Below are 18,576 nucleotides of genomic sequence, written 5' to 3'. Positions count from 1 at the left end.
ATCATAGAGTTTCAGTTAATCACAGGCAGCCAACTGTTCAATTAAGGTAAACAAGTGGTAACTAATCTGGCTGTCTTTAAACCTCACTTCTGACTTCTATATGTCACTTTCCTGTTTCTGTCCATAAATATTCTACCATGTGACAGCTCCAGGGTCACTCTGACCTTCTGGTTCTGAGGGCTGCCCAATTTGTGAATTATTCTTTGCTTGATCAAACTCTGTAAGGCCAGGCATGGTGGCTCACGCCTATAATCCCAGCACTTTTTTCAGGTGATCCCCCGGCTGATGCGGGTGGATCACCTGAGGTCGGGAGTTTGAGATCAGCCTGGCCAATACAGTGAAACCCCGTCTCTACTAAAAATACAAAAAATTTCATTTTTGGGGCATGATGGCATGCGCCTGTAGTCCCAGCTACTTGGGAGGCTGAGACAGGAAAATGGCTTGAACCTGGGAGGCGGAGGTTGCAGTGAGCTGAGATCATGCCACCGCACCACTGCACTCCAGCCTGGGCGACAGGGTGAGACTCAGTCTCAAAACAAAAACAAAAACAAACTCTGTTAAACATAATTTGTCTAAAGTTTATCATTTAACAGTGGCCATTTAGGGAAAAACCTAAAAGGAGGTGAAGGAGTTAATCACATGGTTACCAGGCAGAGGTCACAGTAGGCACACAGGCAGACACATGCCAGGAGTGTTCAGGAAGGAGAAAAGAGGTCAGGGTGGCTGCAGCCGTGTAAGTAAAGAGAATAGGACGGCCAGGTTAAACACGCTTTGCAGGACAAGGTAAGGGCTTTGGCTTTTCCTCTGAGTGAGATGGTAAGCAACTGGACGGCTCTCAACAGAGAAATGACATGATCTCATTCACTTTTTAAAAATTTTTTCTAAGAGACAGGGTCTCACTCTGAATGACTCCTGAATAGCTAGGACTACAAGTGCATGCTACCATGCCCAGCTAATTGTTTTTTTTTGTTTTTTTTTTTTTTTTTTGTAGAAATGAGTTCTTGCTATGTTGCCCAGGCTGTCTCAAACTCCTGGCCTCAAGTGATTCTCTCACCTTAGCCTCCCAAACTGCTGGGATTACAGACATGAGCCACCGCACCCAGCCCTCATTAATGTTTTAACATGATCACACTGGCTGCCGTGCTGAACACAGACTGAAGGGGACTAAGGAGGAAGTGAGAGATCAGTTAGGAGGCTCTGACTGGGCGCACTGGCTCACGCCTGTGATCCCAGCACTGCGGGACGCCGAGGTGGGCAGATCACTTGAGGTCAGGAGTTCGAGACCAGCCTGGCCAACATGGTGAAACTCTGTCTCCACTAAAAATACAAAAATTAGCCAGGCGTGGTGGTGTGCGCCTGTAATTCCAGCTACTCAGGAGGCTGAGGCAGCAGAATCACTTGAGCCCGGGAGGCAGAGGTCGCAGTGAGTTGAGATCAGGCCACCACTGTGCTCCAGCCTGGGAGAGAGAGTGAGACTCCGTCTCAAAAAAATAAAATAAATAAAAACAAAACACTGAAATACTAGAAAACAGTGAATGAATAAATAATATGATTTTTCATCAGTGGTCATTCATTATTTTGCTTCTAGAAACCTGGAAGAAATTGTCTTGAGTTTCAAATGTTCTGGTAAATCTAGTCATTTCTTAGCTTCCTCAAAAATCACCTTGAATTGCTGAAATAAGTGACTCTAATGAATCAAAGTTCTTTTCTGGTCTGAGGTAGCCAACAATGGCCACACGCAGGATTTCCCCATAGAAATGCTCTTTGAAGGTATGCATGGTATGTGGTTCCATGGACTTCTTCGTATTTTCATAGTATGGGTTCCATCCTATGCTCACCACCATCTTCTGACCATCTCTACTTCCAACACTGGCCCAACCATAATAAACGCCACTGGATGTATCAGCTGGCAGATTATTTACCTTGTTTAGGAAAATTAGCTGTGGGGGGATGCCCAGCTGCTTGTAGCCACGGCTGAAGCCCCACACCACTTGGTCCCGGCAGGAGTAGGGTAGATGCCTCGTAATGCAGTCTGCTCGAGGCATGGGCTGTGGCCCGGTCCCTGCGTCCTAAGGAGCCGCCATCCACGTGGTGCCTGGACCCTGGACCAGCTGCGGGGTGGGAAGGGGCGTGAGCTCTGTCTGCCATGGGGGGGTTGGGGGGGGGGGCACCAGAAGCCAGGTGACACCGATGACACGCCACGGAGGATTCCTGATGTCGGCAACTCAGGAGCTGGGTCTCCCGACCATTTTCATTTTCTTTCCTCCTTCTCCCACCTTTTAAAATATTTTATTTGTTTGTTTGTTTGTTTGTTTATTTATTTAGAGATGGAGTTTCCCTCTTGTTGCCCAGGCTGGAGTGCAGTGGCATGATCTTGGCTTACTGCAACCTCCACCTCCCAGGTTCAAGCAATTCTCCTGCCTCAGTCTCCCAAGTAGCTGGAATTACAGGCACCTGCTACCACACCTGGCTAATTTTTTGTATTTTCAGTAGAGATGGGGTTTCACCAGGTTGGCTAGGCTGTTCTAGAACTCCTGACCTCAGGTGATCCACCTGCCTCAGTCTCTCAAAGTGCTGGGATTACAGGTGTGAGCCACCACGTCCGGTCCAAAATTTATTTTTTTATAGAGACGGGGTCTTGCTATGTTGCCCGGGCTGGTTTCAAACTCCTGGCTCAAATGAATCTCCTGCCTTGACCTCCCAAACTGCTGGGATTACAGGGGTGAGCCACCACACCTGGCCTTGGATCATTTTCTGACAAGGCAACAGATGATGCTCACAGTCAACACAGACCGGTAGGCTCTCCTATATGTCAACTGTAATCCTACCCTCTTCTCACACACTCAAGAAAACACCTCAGGCTGGGCGCAGTGGCTCACGCCTGTAATCCTAGCACTTTGGGAGGCCGAGGCGGGCAGATCACCTAAGGTCAGGAGTTTGAGACCAGCCTGGCCAACATGGTGAAACCCCGTCTTTACTAAAAATACAAAAAATTAGCTGGGCATGGTGGTGGGCGCCTGTAATCCTAGCTACTCAGGTGGCTGAGGCAGGAAAATCGCTTGAACCCAGGAGGTGGAGGTTGCAGCAATCCAAGGTCGTGCCACTGCACTCCAGCCTGGGAGACAGAGTGAGACACCATCTCAAAAAAAAAAAAGTGAAAGAGTGAACTTCAAAGTTAAAATACAACAATTAAGGTCAGTAGGCTATTTATTATACGTGTTACTTTGACTTTTTAAAATTGAGCCTGAAAAAAAAGAAAAAAGAAAAAAATTGTTCATGAGCCCTGAAAAAAAAATTTTAAGCAAGTGGAAAAAAGTAAAAAAAAGAAAGCTAACTGCCCTACTATACCAGTCCAGCTTGTTAGATATGGGGGAGTCTGCTGTAATCCTAAACTGCACAAAGAGCTAGAAAGGAGACGAACAGGACACAGAGAGTAACACAAGGGTGGTATATATCTGGTAGGTAATGGGATGGCAGACAGCAAATAAATAGCTTTGGACAATTTAAAAAGCAAAAGATTTCAACATATAGTCCATGAATTAGAAGTTTCATGGAAAGTTATATGAGTTGGTCCCTGTGAGTTATAATCTTTCAAATGCAAATACATATAAACTAATCTAAAGTGATTAAAATCAAGGTATTACAAATAACTGGTCTCAAGTACAGAAGATCCCACTAGATTGCCATTTGTTGTAATTTATGTAAAAAACAAGTCTTTTTCTGTATAGGAACTATTCTAATTTTTTTTCCCCAAGTGAACAAATCTCAAACTTGAGTTCTTTGAGTTGTGATACTCTTTGAAAACTACTCTCCTAGAAAGGCTGCAAAACTGCAAAGTGGGTTCATGAGGAAGACCTCAAAGGGAAGATCAGACTAGTGCAATAGTCCAGGTGAGCAATGATAAGGCTTGATTTGGGGAAATGGATATGGATATGGAGAAGAGGAAATGGATCCAAGAGATACTGAGGAGACAGACCAATGGTTCTGGATGGAAAAGCAGATGTGGAGTGGGTGAAGGCACGAAGAGCCTGTGATGACTCCTAGACTTCTATCCTGAGTTATTTATCCACAATTCAACCTCTCCCCCCTTCTCTCTAAGCACATGGCTGGTTCCTCTGGCCACCAGTGTCTATCCTGAAGCTATCTAGGAGCCATCCAATAGTAACCTTATTAACCTAAACTCAGGGATAGTTAAAAGGGGCTCATTAGGAATAACAAAAGATATTACCACTCAGGAAATTCCAATGGTTTTAGGAACTGTGCCAGGAACCAGGGACAAAGGCCACATGTATTTTTTATTATACCACATACAGAAATCCTATAACTTTAAAGCAAAAAAATCTAATAACCTGATTAAAAAATGGACAAAGAACCAGAACAGACATTTCTGCAAAGATAATATACAAATGGCCAACAAACATATGAAAAGATGTTCAACATCACTAATCATCAAAGAAATGCAAATCAAAGCCACAGTGAGATATCACCTCATACCCATTAGGATGGCTACTATCATAAAACAGAAAATAAGTGTTAGCGAGGATGTGGAAAAATGGGAACTTCTGTGTACTGTTGGTGGGATTATAAATGTTACAGTGTTATGGAAAACAGTATGGAGGTTCCCGAGAAAACTGAACAGAATTCCAAATGATCCAGCAATCCCATTTCTGGGTATATATCCAAAAGAATGGAAAGCAGGCTCTCAAATAGATAGCTACACACTCATTTTCATAGCACTACTCACAATAGTGAAAAGATGGAAGCAACTTAAGTGCCCATTAACAGATGAATGGATAAACAGAATGTGATCCATTATACACATATAATGGATTCAGTCATAAAAAAGTAAGGAAGTCATAGTACATGCTATATGGCATGGATGAAAGTCAAAGACATTATACTAAGTGAAATAAGCCAGTCACAAAAAAAACAAGTAGTATATGATTCGACTGGTATCAAGTATCTAAAGTAGTCAAATTCTTAGAAACTGAAAGTAGAATGGTGGTTACTAGGGGCTGAGGGAGAGGGAAAAGGGGAGTTTAATGAGAATAGAATCAGGTCTGCAATATGCAAAAGTACTGGAGATTTGTTTCACAACATTGTGAACATATTTAACACTACTGATCTTACACTTAAAATTATTAACATGGTAAATTTTATGTCACATGTTTTCTAACACATTAAAAAAAAAAAAAAGACCAAGTTGGAAAACTGGCTATATTCTTTGTAAGCATTAGTTTGGGCTAAATAACCTCTTAGAGTATGTAAAACCACAAGGTAAATATAAAAACATTTTATACCCAGAAAACCTTGTTACCTGCAACAAACCCAACTACCAGATCTTTTCCAGTGGTAGAACGTTGACCTTTGACCCAGACTGCTTTGAGGCTATTAAAAGTGTAGAAATAGACAAAATTGGAGCAGCAGAGACTGGAAATCACTGGAAACCACCCTCGATATGGTGCCAGGCTAGGGGAAAAACACAATAAGCAAAGTAAAGGTCATGGACAAATTAGAAATTGGCAGAGAAATCCTAGGAAAGGCTGACCATCACTCACATGGTCTCAAGCTTCACTCCTACAAGAATACAAGCGACTCCAAACTGTACAAACACCTCACATTCTGAAGGATGTCCAAATCAAGGAATCTATTCTAGCACTAATGATACCAAAGAAACAACACAAAGTGTGACTGATTTATTAATTCCCTCCCTTAATTTTCTTTAGTAACAATGGTATATAAAATTAGAGACAACTTCCTTATGGCTGTTAGTTAATAGAGTACCATTCATGTTTTATGACAGGGCAAGAACAGTTAAAATGAAGTAATTATAGAAAATAAGTACTGGAAAAAGAAAAAAAGATGGAATTCATAAGGGCACAGGAGCTCACAGGATTTGGCTACAGGCCAAATCTGGGGCAATTTGAATACCAAAATAATTAAGTAATCAATTGTAAACCACTGAAAAATAGACATTTCTGAGTCTATACCAATAATAAGTAGATAAATAAATGAAGGAGAAGGGGAAGTCCTGCTTATAGCAGAATGCCAACACTGGTAAAATTGCCACTGTGGAGGCAATGCTGGAGTTGGAAAGTTGTCATTTTGCAACTTCGTGGTAAATTTAGCGGAGAAATGTTGACAAGGCGCAGGATATTTGTATTGTTTTAAAGTATCTCCACATAGACTGCTTACAGTTGCAAGAGAAGAAAAAAGTAATCGCACAGTGGCCAAATCAAATTTAAGAAATTATAATTAGCAGGCCGGGCGCGGTGGCTCAAGCCTGTAATCCCAGCACTTTGGGAGGCCGAGACCGGCGGATCACGAGATCAGGAGATCGAGACCATCCTGGCTAACACGGTGAAACCCCGTCTCTACTAAAAAATACAAAAAACTAGCCGGGCGCGGTGGCGGGCGCCTGTAGTCCCAGCTACTCGGGAGGCTGAGGCAGGAGAATGGCGTGAACCCGGGAGGCGGAGCTTGCAGTGAGCTGAGATCCGGCCACTGCACTCCAGCTTGGGCGGCAGAGCGAGACTCCGTCTCAAAAAAAAAAAAAAGAAATTATAATTAGCCAACCAAGGGCAGGCAGACAATATGTGAGTCAAGATGTGATACCTTGAGGACACAATATCACCTGTGCATTATTCAGGCCAAGAATGTACAACCTCAATGGAATCATGAGGAAATGTGAGGCAAACTTAAAATGAGAAACATTCTTTTTTTTTTTGAGACGGAGTCTCGCTCTGTCGCCCAGGCTGGAGTGCAGTGGCCGGATCTCAGCTCACTGCAAGCTCCGCCTCCTGGGTTCACGCCATTCTCCGGCCTCAGCCTCCCGAGTAGCTGGGACTACAGGCGCCCGCCACCTCGCCCAGCTATTTTTTGTATTTCTTAGTAGAGACGGGGTTTCACCATGTTAGCCAGGATGGTCTCGATCTCCTGACCTCGTGATCCGCCCATCTCGGCCTCCCAAAGTGCTGGGATTACAGGCTTGAGCCACCACGCCCGGCCAAATTGCCCAGGCTGGCGTACAATGGCGTGATCCTGGCTCACTGCAACCTCCACCTCCTAGGTTCAAGTGATTCTCCTGCCTCAGCCTCCACAGTAGCTGGGATTATAGGCATGCACCACCATGCCCAGTAGTAGAGATGGGGTTTCTCCATGTTGGTCAGGCTGTCTCTAACTCCTGACCTCAGGTGATTCGCCTGCCTTGGCCTCCCAAAACGCTAGGATTACAGGCGGACTGTATTCTTTAAAAGTGTCAACATCATGGGGCTAAAGGCTTTGATGTATGTAACTTACTCTCAAATAATTCAGAGAAAATTTGTGTGTGGTGTGAGTAAGGAGAAAAGAGAGGTGGGAGAGGGAGAGCATGAGCAAAAATGGTAAAACAAAATGGAAAAGATGTTAACAGATGAATCTGGGTAAAGCATATACTTGTCTTCTTTGTACTAAGTTTAGTTTTGCAAATTTTTGTAAATTTAAAATTATTTCCAATAAAAAGCTAAAAAAAAGAAGTACATCATCTGTCTTAATGCACCTGACAGGAATGAACTAAACAACTATTATATTTTTTTCTGTTTACTGTATATAAAACAATACATTTTAGTTTCATGGAAGACTCCATGATCAAGAATCAAATGGCTTAAGATAAATATTGTACAAAAATAAATAAATAAAAAGAATCAAATGCCTTACTACAGATCTTTAAGAAACTGAAAACAATTATGTACTTATAAATCAGGCAATTATAAATTTACAACATTATAGTGCTATGAGAATAGATAGAAAGTAAGCATAACTCTACTGGAGGCACAGGAATCTCCTAACAAGTTGCTTTGTTTAACAAAGGTGAAATGAGTTAGTACTCACAGTCCTTCTTCTTTAATGATCTCCAGGAGCACCATGTGTGTAGTTTTGGATTTTCTTTTCTCATCAACTACAAGACCAAACAATGCATGTTTATTTTATTTATTAATTAAATTTTTTTTTTTTTTTTTTTTGAGACAGAGTCTCACTCTGACACCCAGGTTGGAGTGCAGTGGCGTGATCTCAGCTCACTGCAACCTCCACCTCCTGAGTCCAAGCTATTCTCCTGTCACAGCCTCCCAAGTAGCTGGGATTACAGGTGCACACCACCATGTCCAGATAATTTTTGTATTTTAGTAGAGGTGGGGTTTCGCTATTTTGGTCAGGCTGGTCTCGAACTCCTGACCTCAGGTGATCTGCCCAACTCGGCCTCCCAAAGTGCTGGGATTACAGGCATGAGCCACTGTGCCCCGTCTATTTTTTAATATTTTTAGAGACGGAGTCTCACTATATTGCCCAGGGTGGTCTCAAACTCTGGGGCTCAAGGGATCCTCATGCCTTGGACTCCCAAAGTGCTGGGATTACAGGCATGAGCCACCACACCTGACCTGTGTATGTTTAAACTAAACCCTTTGAGAATTATAATTGTCAGCATCAGCAAGTTTCACTAAAATGCCATTTACCTCACCTTTGAGCTCCCTAGGTTGCCCCAGAACTAAATGATCCGCCTGTGTGACCATGTGCTAAATTCCCACTGCAGATCCCTTGGCCTTCATCTGTTACTCATGAACCATAAAGCAATCTAATGTAATTCCTAATTTCCAAAGGAAAAGACATGACAGAAGCAATTTCTTTTTTTTTTTTTTGAGACGGAGTCTTGCTCTGTTGCCCAGGCTGGAGTGCAGTGGCGCAATCTTGGCTCACTGCAAGCTCCGCCTCCCGGGTTCACACCATTCTCCTGCCTCAGCCTCCCAAGTAGCTGGGACTACAGGCGCCCGCCACCACACCCGGCTAATTTTTTGTATTTTTAGTAGAGACAGGGTTTCACTGTGTTAGCCAGGATGTTCTTGATCTCCTGACCTCATGATCTGTCTGCCTTAGCCTCCGAAAGTGCTGGGATTACAGGCGTGAGCCACCGCACCAAGCCTAATATATTTCTTGTATTTCATAAAGCTCTCTTGTTTTATTCAATTAATGTACATATTTTCTCATTTTAGCATCTTATAAAGCAGAGAGGAAATAAATTACTCTCTACCTTTTATAGGAGAGGCTATAGACACAAAAGCTGGAAGGACAGATGTGGATGGCAGCAAAGCCAGTATTAAAATTCAAGTTTCTTTTTTCTTTTTTTATTTTGAGACAGAGTCTCGCTTTGTCACCCAGGCTGGAGTGCAGTGGTGTGGTCTCAGCTCACTGCAACCTCTGCCTCCTGGGTTCAAGCAATTCTCCTGCCTTAGCCTCCTGAGTAGCTGGGACTACAGGCTCCTGCCACCATGCCCAGCTAATTTTTTTTTTTTTTTTTTTAGTAGAGATGGGATTTTACCATGCTGGCCAGGTTGGTCTCGAACTCCTGACCTTGTTATCCACTCGCCTCGGCCTCCCAAAGTGCTGGGATTACAGGCATCAGCCACCATGTCCAACCTAAAATTCAAGTTTCTTAAAGGGTTTTAGCCTTGTGTTCTGTCTCCTAATCTAAAAAATAAAAAGTCTCAAAAGGATGAGGACTGTGTTTTTCCTGGCATTCTCACTGAAAACAAAACTCACCTTAACTAACCTCAAATTTCCTACCCATACCTGAAAAGCAATTTTAGAACATAAAATATGCAAATTAACCAATTTCCTAAGAATTAAAATTGGTACCAGTATGGCTTGTGGGATGGCAAACTGGCCAAACCCCTATAGAAGGCAATCTGAGGCCGGGCGCGGTGGCTCACGCCTGTAATCCCAGCACTTTGGAAGGCCGAGGCGGGTGGATCATCTGAGGTCAGGAGTTTGAGACCAGCCTGGCCAATATGGCGAAACCCCGTCTTTACTAAAAATACAAAAATTAGCTGGATAGGGTGGCGCAAGGCTGTAATCCCAGTTACTCGGGACGCTGAGACAGGAGAATCACGTGAATCCAGGAGGCGGAGGTTGCAGTGAGTTGAGATTACGCCACTGCACTCCAACCTGGGCGACAGAGAGAGAGACTGTCTCAAAAAAAAGAAGGCAATCTGGCAATAACCATCAAAATTACAAACACAATTACCCTTCAATGCAGTAATCCTACATCTGGGAATTTATCCCATAGAATTCACAGAAACAACGTGGCATAGGAACAAATCTATTCTTACATCATTTCTGTAATAACAAAAGGGTGGAAACAACCCAAGAATCTACAACGGGGAAGGGTGACACAGATTATGGTGCATTCACACCATGCAACACTCCACGGCTGTAAGACAGACGAAGACGCTCCCAATGCGCTGATTCGGAAGGCATCTAAAACATATTGTTAAGTGAAAAGTTCAAAGTACAGGACAGCATGTAAAGTATGCTGTTTGTGTAAAAAAGAGAGAAAATTAAGACTATATATTCTTATTTGCTTGTTATCCCATGAAGAAAGTCTGCAAGGCTACTCAAGAAACTGATAAACATGTTACCTGCAGTGAAGAGGAAAGGGAGACAGGGCAGACTAAGAGTGAGCATTTTCACTGCACTGTGTACCTTTTTATATATTTTGCCTTTTGAATAATATAAAATTATTTATCCAAAAACTCTAAAATTAACCAAAAATAGTAGGCATGAAGCGTTTAACCTTTGAATTATTACTATTCGAAGCTAATCTTACTCATCTCTTCATGCAATTTCTGGCATAGGTTTACAATTTCAACTTGAACAAATCTGAGGAAAAAACAGGCAAGAATCACAGTGAGTTGTAGAGTACTATGAAGCTGCAAAGGCAGATTAGGACTACATGCCTACATTAGCAATGGCACTGAGTATGTGGCTCCAGTATGTTCCTGCCTCTTCTTTTGAGACCATCTAACTCCCTCAAAAAACTCTCCACTGTGTGCCTTAAAAAAGTCATATGGCTTCTTAGAAAAGGATTGTCAACGATTCAAAATTATTAATGCAAGCCCACTCAGGTTCTTAGATTAGAAAATGGCTGAGGCTATGACTCATCCAGGAATGACTGTTAATTAGGAAACATATCTTCTGGAAAGAAAAGGAAAATAAAACTTAAAAAAAAAAAGGAAACAATGATGACCAATATTTAAAGTCAATGTTGGATCTCTATAGCATCAGAAATCATAGATTAATTCAGAAATCACTAGACTGGGGTGGAGGCTGAGGTGAGCCAGGCCTGTATGCCCGGCCAGCCCTTCCTCTGCAGCCAACAAAAGCACATGAGTTTTTCTTGCTGTGGCCACAGGGACATCTGATAAAGCCTTTGCCCCATGGGCACCTCTGGCTTTCCCGCCCTGACCTGGAACCTCCAAGAGGGCTGTACAGTAAGCACTGCCCCTGCACCCCGGGAGGAGCAGCGGTCCTGAGCGTCTTAGATCTGCATAGAAGGGGGCACTGCCCATTCTCACTTCCAGGCTAAAGCCACCCCAGAGTGTGGCTTCACAGGGTGTGTGGAGAAAATCGCAAACAGCTCATCTAAGGAATGAGTTTGAAAGCTCCCCGCTTAGCTCTGATAGAAATACACCTGCTCTGGAAATTCGAAGGGGCTGTTGATGTGGCCTTGATCTTCGCCTGTCTTGTCATCAGTTGTCAGCAACAACTGGGCAAAAAGCTCTGGAAAAGGTCGGAGGCAAATTGAGTCCATACAGCTACAGTCCACCCTTTACCCTGGGTGTTAGAGAACTCATCTCAGACAAAGTAACATGGCCTGATGTGCACCATTGGTTCCTCAGAGCCTTTTCCCCATCTGCCTCTTTCAGATCATCGATGGGCAGAAGAAAGAGTGAAAGCTTCCTTCCCCACTGTAATCTGGAGCAGGAAGTCAAGGGGCCTCTAGAGTGGGAAAGGGGGTGGCAACTTTAGGCCCCAGTCTACCAGGTATCTATCTTCTCCCGCTTCTACAACTTATTTCAAACTTCTGGGATACAGTTTCAGCTGAAAAGTTTATTTTCTCAGTCAAAACTTGTTCCCCCTTAACCCTATCCCTCCTAAAAAAATAAAATCACACATACATTAAAAAAGAAAAAAAAAAAGGCTGAGTGCAGTGGCTCATGCCTGTAATCCCAGCACTTTGGGAGGCCAAGGCAGGAGATCACCTGAGATCAGGAGTTCAAAACCAGTCTAGCCAATATGATGAAACCCCATTTCTACTAAAAAAGAGGTTCCTGTAATCCCAGCTACTTGGGAGGCTGAGGCAGGAGAATCGCTTGAACCCGGGAGGCGAAGGTTGCGGTGAGCCAAAATCACACCATTGCACTCCAGCCTGGGCTACAAAAGTAAATCTCCGTCTCAAAAAAAAAAAAAAAAGAAGAAGAAGAAGAAGAAAAAAAGAAATTACTAGAGAAAACGTTTGCTTCCTGACACCAAATGAGTAGGAATATGATTTCTACAAAAGATAAATACTCACCCTGAAGTCGAAGTCTAGCTGTATCCAGGGGAAAAAACACTGTCATTGCTGTCACGCTTCCCTGAAAAGTTTGAAAAAGGCCATGACAGTATTACAAACATAGTAAGTCACAACTTTTTTTTTTTTGAGACACGGTCTTGCTCTGTTGTCTAGGCTGGAGTGCAGTGGCATCGGTGTGGTTTACAGCAGCCTCAAACTCTTGGGCTCAAGTGATCCTGCCTGCCACCTCAGCTTCTCAAGTAGTTGGGGTTACAAGCACATACCATCCAGGTGCACAGCACCATGTTTGGCTAATTTTTATATTTTTCTGTAAAGATGGGGGTCTCACTTTGTTGCCCAGGCTGGGAGTCACAACATTATTATTATTTTTTGAGATGGAGTCTCGCTCTGTTGCCCAGGCTAGAGTGCAGTGGTGCCATCTCGGCTCACTGCAACCTCCGCCTCCCAGGTCCAAGCGATTCTCCTGCCTCAGCCTCCTGAGTAGCTGGGATTACAGGCGCCTGCCACCACGTCTGACTAATTTTTGTATTTTTAGTAGAGATGGGGTTTCACCATGTTGGTCAGGCTCGTCTCAAACTCCTGACCTCATGATCTGCCCACCTCGGCCTCCCAAAGTGCTGGGATTACAGACGGGAGCCACTGTGCCTGGCTGGGAGTCACAACTTTTAAATGAACAAAAGTTTATTATTAGCAATGGATGAAATCAGATTTTCAGTGAACAAATGCATACAATATTTTAATCTATTAGGATTAGTAATGTTGAAGCTTCTACTATGCTTTAGTAGAAGTACTTAATTGTTCAGAAGAAAACTCCTCTTTCTCTCCTCTCAGACACTGAAAAAGAAAACGTATTTCCCTGCATATGACAAACTTAGGGGTTTGCAACCTAGAACACATGTCAAAGATAGAAGGCAAATGGATTTTTAACCTTCTACAGGTCAGTTTCTGCTATCATGAGCACTCCCTGATAACCCCCAAAACGAAAATACCCAGTAATTAAACAGATACATACTTTTATTCTGTGCTTCATACATTCACCACAAAGTGAAAGGACATGTAAGAATCATATTGTCTTTGAAATAGTGGTTTGCTTGTGTTTTAAATTAAATAGGAACAATCTCTTTGCTAACAATTCTTTAAGCTCATCCAGGATAACACAATGACACAAATTATCAATGAAAAAAACAAGCAAACAACAGTCTTTCCACTCAGAAGGTCATATATAAAAACCACAAGCATATATTTAGGGATGAAACCTACATGCATGAAACTTCCATTTTGGTTTATGGTTCTCAACCCAGATGCATACCCATTGGTATAGCAAGTTTCAGACTGCTGATCTAATAATGGTTACAAAAAAAAATAACTAATGAATTAGTTAATTATTTTAGAGACAGGGTCTTGCTATGTCATCTAGTCTGCAGTGCAGTGGCGAGATCATAGTTCACTGTAACCTTGAACACCTCGTCTCAAGCAATTTTCCTGCCTCAGCATTCCAAGTATTTAGGACTACAGATGTGTGTCAGCACACCCAGCTCATTTTATTTTTTGTAGAGACAGAGTCTCACTATATTTGCCCAGGCTGACCTCAAACTCCTGGCCTCAAGTGATTCTCTGGCCTCAGCTTCCCAAAGTGCGGGAGTACCAGGTGTGAGCCACTGCACCTGGCTTCATACAATATTTTAATCACAAGGTGGAGGTTGCAGCGAGCCGAGATTGCACCACTGCACTCCAGCCTGGGGGACAGAGCGAGACTCTGTCTCAAAAAAAAAAAAAAAAATTGAAAAAAAAATTGAAAAAGGGCCAGGCACGATGGCTCATGCCTGTAATCAATCCCAGCACTATGGGAGGCCGAGGTGGGCAGATCATGTCAGGAGTTTGAGACCAGCCTGACCAACATGGTGAAACCCACCTCTACTAAAAATGCAAAAAAACTAGCCGGGCCTGGTGGCACATGCCTGTAATCCCAGCTACTCGGGAGGCGGAGGCAGGGGAATTGCTTGAACCAGGGAGGTGGAGGTTGCAGTGAGCCGAGATCACGTCACTGCACTCCAGCCTGGGCAAAAGAGCAAGATTCTGTCTCAAAAAAAAAAAAAAAAAAAAAAAAGTGTGTGTGTATATATATACACACACACACCACACATACATATACATAAATCAAGATAAATAACTAGGAACTAAGTCAACTTTAACGATAAATAAGAAAATTTGGAAGGCCTATTATCAATTTAAATAGGTCAGCCTCCAAGACAAGGGAGAATATTCTAATATTTGTATTCTTCAAAACACATATTAAATTTTACCTCTCCCTACGTATCAGCTTACAATTGGTTGTTCAGTCCTTAGGATGCCGTAGCACTTATTTATGGCTCTTTCAGCACATATACTACAGTGAAATCCAACTCTTCTGCTAATTTGTGAGAATATTCATTCTATACCTGTGCACATCCTAGATTCTCAATTAAACATTTATTCAATTCACTGTACTTTCACTTATTTATGTTTTGATGACCCCAACATAAATGTTCTTTTCTAGTCATGATAAATGATTAAATGATATTCAATGTTTCAAGAAATGATACTCAACGACTAAATGATATTCAATGTTTCACAAAACACTGAACCCACAAAGCTTTATAAATCCTACAAATCCTTGCATCCAGCATCCTTGCTCATCTTCAGGAGGCAATTTTCCAAGAAAAACGGGAGCTGGAAAGTTAGAGAAAGCTTATTAAGTTTATTACGGCTCTGGCATTGGTTTTCTATCGCATGGTACTGCATTTCTTTTCTTTTTTTAAGATGGAGTCTTGCTCTTGTCGCCCAGGCTGGAGGGCAATGGCAGGATTTCGGCTCACTGCAACCTCCACCTCTTGGGTTCAAGCGATTCTCCTGTCTCAGCCTCCTGAGTAGCTGGGGTTACAGGCGCCTGCCACCATGCACGCCTGGCTAATTTTTGTATTTTTAGTAGAGAAGGGGTTTCACCATGTTGGCCAGGCTGGTCTCGAACTCCTGACCTCAGGTGATCCATCTGCCTCAGCCTCCCAAAGTGCTGGGATTACAGGCGTGAGCCACTGTGCCCGGCCTGATTTGAATTTTCATATGCCAGTTCTTGAGGTAGTAATAGACCTCAATAGGTAGCGAGTCAAGATCGTGCCACTGCACTCCAGCCTGGGCAACAAGTGGGAAACTCCATCTCAAAGAAAAGAAAAACAGAAAATTCAAATGAGTAACACCAAGTAACAGGTTTATAAATTTAGTAGTACTAGAAAGACTGGATCAAGAGGGTTGGCTGAAAACCCACCACTGCCTCCTCCCTACTCCAATGATTAATAATGAGAACAGATTTATATATAAAAGGACTATATAGAAAAACAAAAAGGGGTCTAATTGGTAGATGAGCATTAAAAGAATACCAGAGTGAGACATTTTAAAATTTACTTATTTATAAGTGCCATGTAATAACTGTACATGTTTATGGGGTGCAGTGTGGTGTTTCAATGCATGTACACACTATATAATGATCAAACTGGGGTAATTACCACACCCATTACTTTAAACATCATTTCTTTGTGGTGATAACATTTGAAATCTTCTAGCTATGCTGAAATAAGCACAACATTGTTATTTGCTATAATCACCATACTTTGTAATAGAACACCAGAACTTATTCATGTCTAACTTTTTCTTTTTCTTTTTTTTTTTGAGACAGAGTCTTGCTCTGTCGCCCAGGCTGGAGTGCAGTGGCCCAATCTCAGCTCACTGCAAGCTCCGCCTCCCGGGTTCAAGCGATTCTCCTGTCTCAGCCTCCTCTGTAGCTGGGACTACAGGCATGTGCCACCACGCCCGGCTAATTTTTTGTATTTTTAGTAGAGACGGGGTTTCACCGTGCTAGCCAGGATGGTCTTGATCCCCTGACCTCGTGATCCGCCCGCCTCGGCCTCCCAAAGTGCTGGGATTACAGGCGTGAGCCACCACGCCTGGCTAACCTTTTCTTTTTTTAAAGAGATGGGGTCTCCCTGTGTTGCCCAAGTTGGCCTTGAACTCCTGCGTTCAGGCAATCCTCTTGCCTCAGATTTGCAAATAGCTGGAACTGCAGCCCTGTGCCATCATCATACCCAGCTTAAATGAAACTTTGTACCCTCTCCTGGTCCCCCTCTCCTTCGTACCATCTCTAGCCCCTGGTAACCACTATTCTATTCTCTACTTCTATAAAATCAATTTAGATTTTACTTATGAGTAACATCATGCGGTGTTCGTTCTTCTGTGCCTGGCTTATTTCACTTAACATAATATTTATTGTCCAGGTTCATCCACATCACCACAAATGGCAGGATTTCATTCTGTTTTACAGCTGAATAAAATTCCCATTGTGTATATTTACATTTTTCTTATCCATTCATCTGTAGATAAGCATTGATTCCACATCTTTTCTTTTGCAAATAGCACTGCAATTAACACACATATGCAGAGGTCTCTTTGACATGCGGATTTCATTTGCTTTGAATATATACCCAGTAACGGGATTGCTGGATTATATGGTAGTTCTATTTTTAATTTTTTGAGGAACCTCCATACTGTTTCCATAATGGCTGTACCAATTTACGTTCCCATCAACAGTGTGCAAGAGTTCCCTTTTCTCTGTATCCTCACCAGCATTTGCTAGTTTTTTTTGTTTTTTTAAATGGCTAAGTTGGAAAGTGGCGGCTCACCATATGCTACACATTTCCACTATGTCGGATCTCACTTCTAGTTTCCAGCTGAGCCATCTGAGGTGACTGGGCAGGTCCTTTCTCTGAATGTTTCATTTCCCATAAATGAGAAAACAGGTGGAGGACCTTAGAGAGTTTTGATGCGAATAACGGCTATTAGATATCCTCAAGAGCTTTTTCTCCAGACGACATGGACACAGGCACACTGGGTTCTGCTTTCCTTGTATCCCACTTCTGAGCCCAGGCCCTGTTCCTCTCACTTTCAATCCCAATTCGGGTTCCAAAGGAATAGCAAAAGGAGTCCTTTTAATAATATCTAGTGCTCCTTTGTCCTGAAATCTGGCTAAGGGAGGATTTCAGGGCCTCAGCTGGTTGAGGGAAGGTAGAGACAATCCATCCTTTCCCATCTACCCACCCAACCCTAGAGCAAGTGAGTACTTGGGGCTCTCTGGTACCTAGACATTCAAGTTCGTTCTACCAGGGTCCCTGTGAAGGAATGGGATCCCTATTTTCTGTCCTTTTTATAACAGTCAATCTAATTGGGGTGCGGTGATATCCCATTGTGATTTTGACTTGCATTTCTCTAATGATTAGTGATGTTGAAGTTTTTTTATATATCTGTTGGCCAATTCTATGTCTTCTTTTAAGAAATGTCTATTCAGAGCTTTCGTTTTTTAAATTATTTACTTGGTTTTTGTTTGTTTGCTTTGTTTTGTTTTTGCTATTGAGTTGAGTTGCTTATATATTCTGGATATTAACCTCTTGTCACATGCATATTTTGCAAATAGTTTCTCCTATTGTATAGGTTGTCTCTTGACTCAGGCCAGTCATTGTGCCAGGCCTGAAGTGTTTTACTGAGTCTGTGAGAAAAGGGTGGGATTATGGTTGACATGCAGGAGAGCCTCCGGGTCTGTGTCGATTGTGAGCATCATTTGTTGTCTTGTCAGAAAATGGTCCAAGGCCAGGTACAGTGGCTCACCCCTGTAATTCCAGCACTTTGGGAGGTCAAGGCAGGAGGATCACTTGAGCCAGGAGTTCGAGACCAGCCTGGGCAACATAGCAAGACCCTGTCTCTATAAAAAATAAATATAAAAAAGGTGAAAAAAGAAAGAGAAGGAAGGAAGGAAAGAAAAAGACAATGGTTTATAACTGCTATTCTGAGGAAAGCATTATTGGCTGGGTACAGTGGCTCACGCCTGTAATCCCAGCACTTTGGGAGGCCGAGGTGGTAGATCAATTGAGGTCAGGAGTTCGAGACCAGCCTGGCTAAAACAGTGAAATCCTGTCTCTATTAAAAATACAAAAATTAGCTGGGAATAGTGCCACACACCTGTAATCCTAGTTACTTGGGAGGCTGAGGCAGGAGAATCACTTGAACCTGGGAGGCAGGAGAATTGCTTGAACCAGAGGTTGCAGTGAGCTGAGTTTGTGCTACTAAACTCTACCCTGGGCAACAGAATGAGTGAGACTTTGTCTTAAAAAAAG

General features: G+C 42.7%; 1 protein-coding gene and 1 long non-coding RNA gene across 6 annotated transcripts in view; one reads left to right on the top strand and one right to left on the bottom strand.

Moving 5' to 3' along the window:
* Positions 1-18,576, bottom strand: part of SLC25A17 (solute carrier family 25 member 17) — a 52,976-nt gene that overhangs the window by 16,511 nt on the left and 17,889 nt on the right. For 2 of the 5 annotated variants that reach the window (NM_001257516.1, XM_077948416.1), the window contains 3 exon segments: positions 5,318-5,469; positions 7,870-7,936; positions 12,383-12,443. In NM_001257516.1, coding sequence (NP_001244445.1) covers positions 5,318-5,469; positions 7,870-7,936; positions 12,383-12,443 — 280 coding nt within the window. 5 annotated transcript variants of the gene reach the window in all.
* On the top strand, positions 2,153-3,375 carry LOC144331698 (uncharacterized). The gene is made up of 2 exons (XR_013399067.1): positions 2,153-2,363; positions 3,127-3,375. It is a non-coding gene; the product is annotated as an uncharacterized LOC144331698 (long non-coding RNA).

The sequence above is a fragment of the Macaca mulatta genome, chromosome 10 (genome assembly GCF_049350105.2).
Source record: "Macaca mulatta isolate MMU2019108-1 chromosome 10, T2T-MMU8v2.0, whole genome shotgun sequence".
Lineage (NCBI taxonomy): Eukaryota > Metazoa > Chordata > Mammalia > Primates > Cercopithecidae > Macaca > Macaca mulatta.
This window is presented reverse-complemented; position numbering and strand designations above follow the sequence as displayed.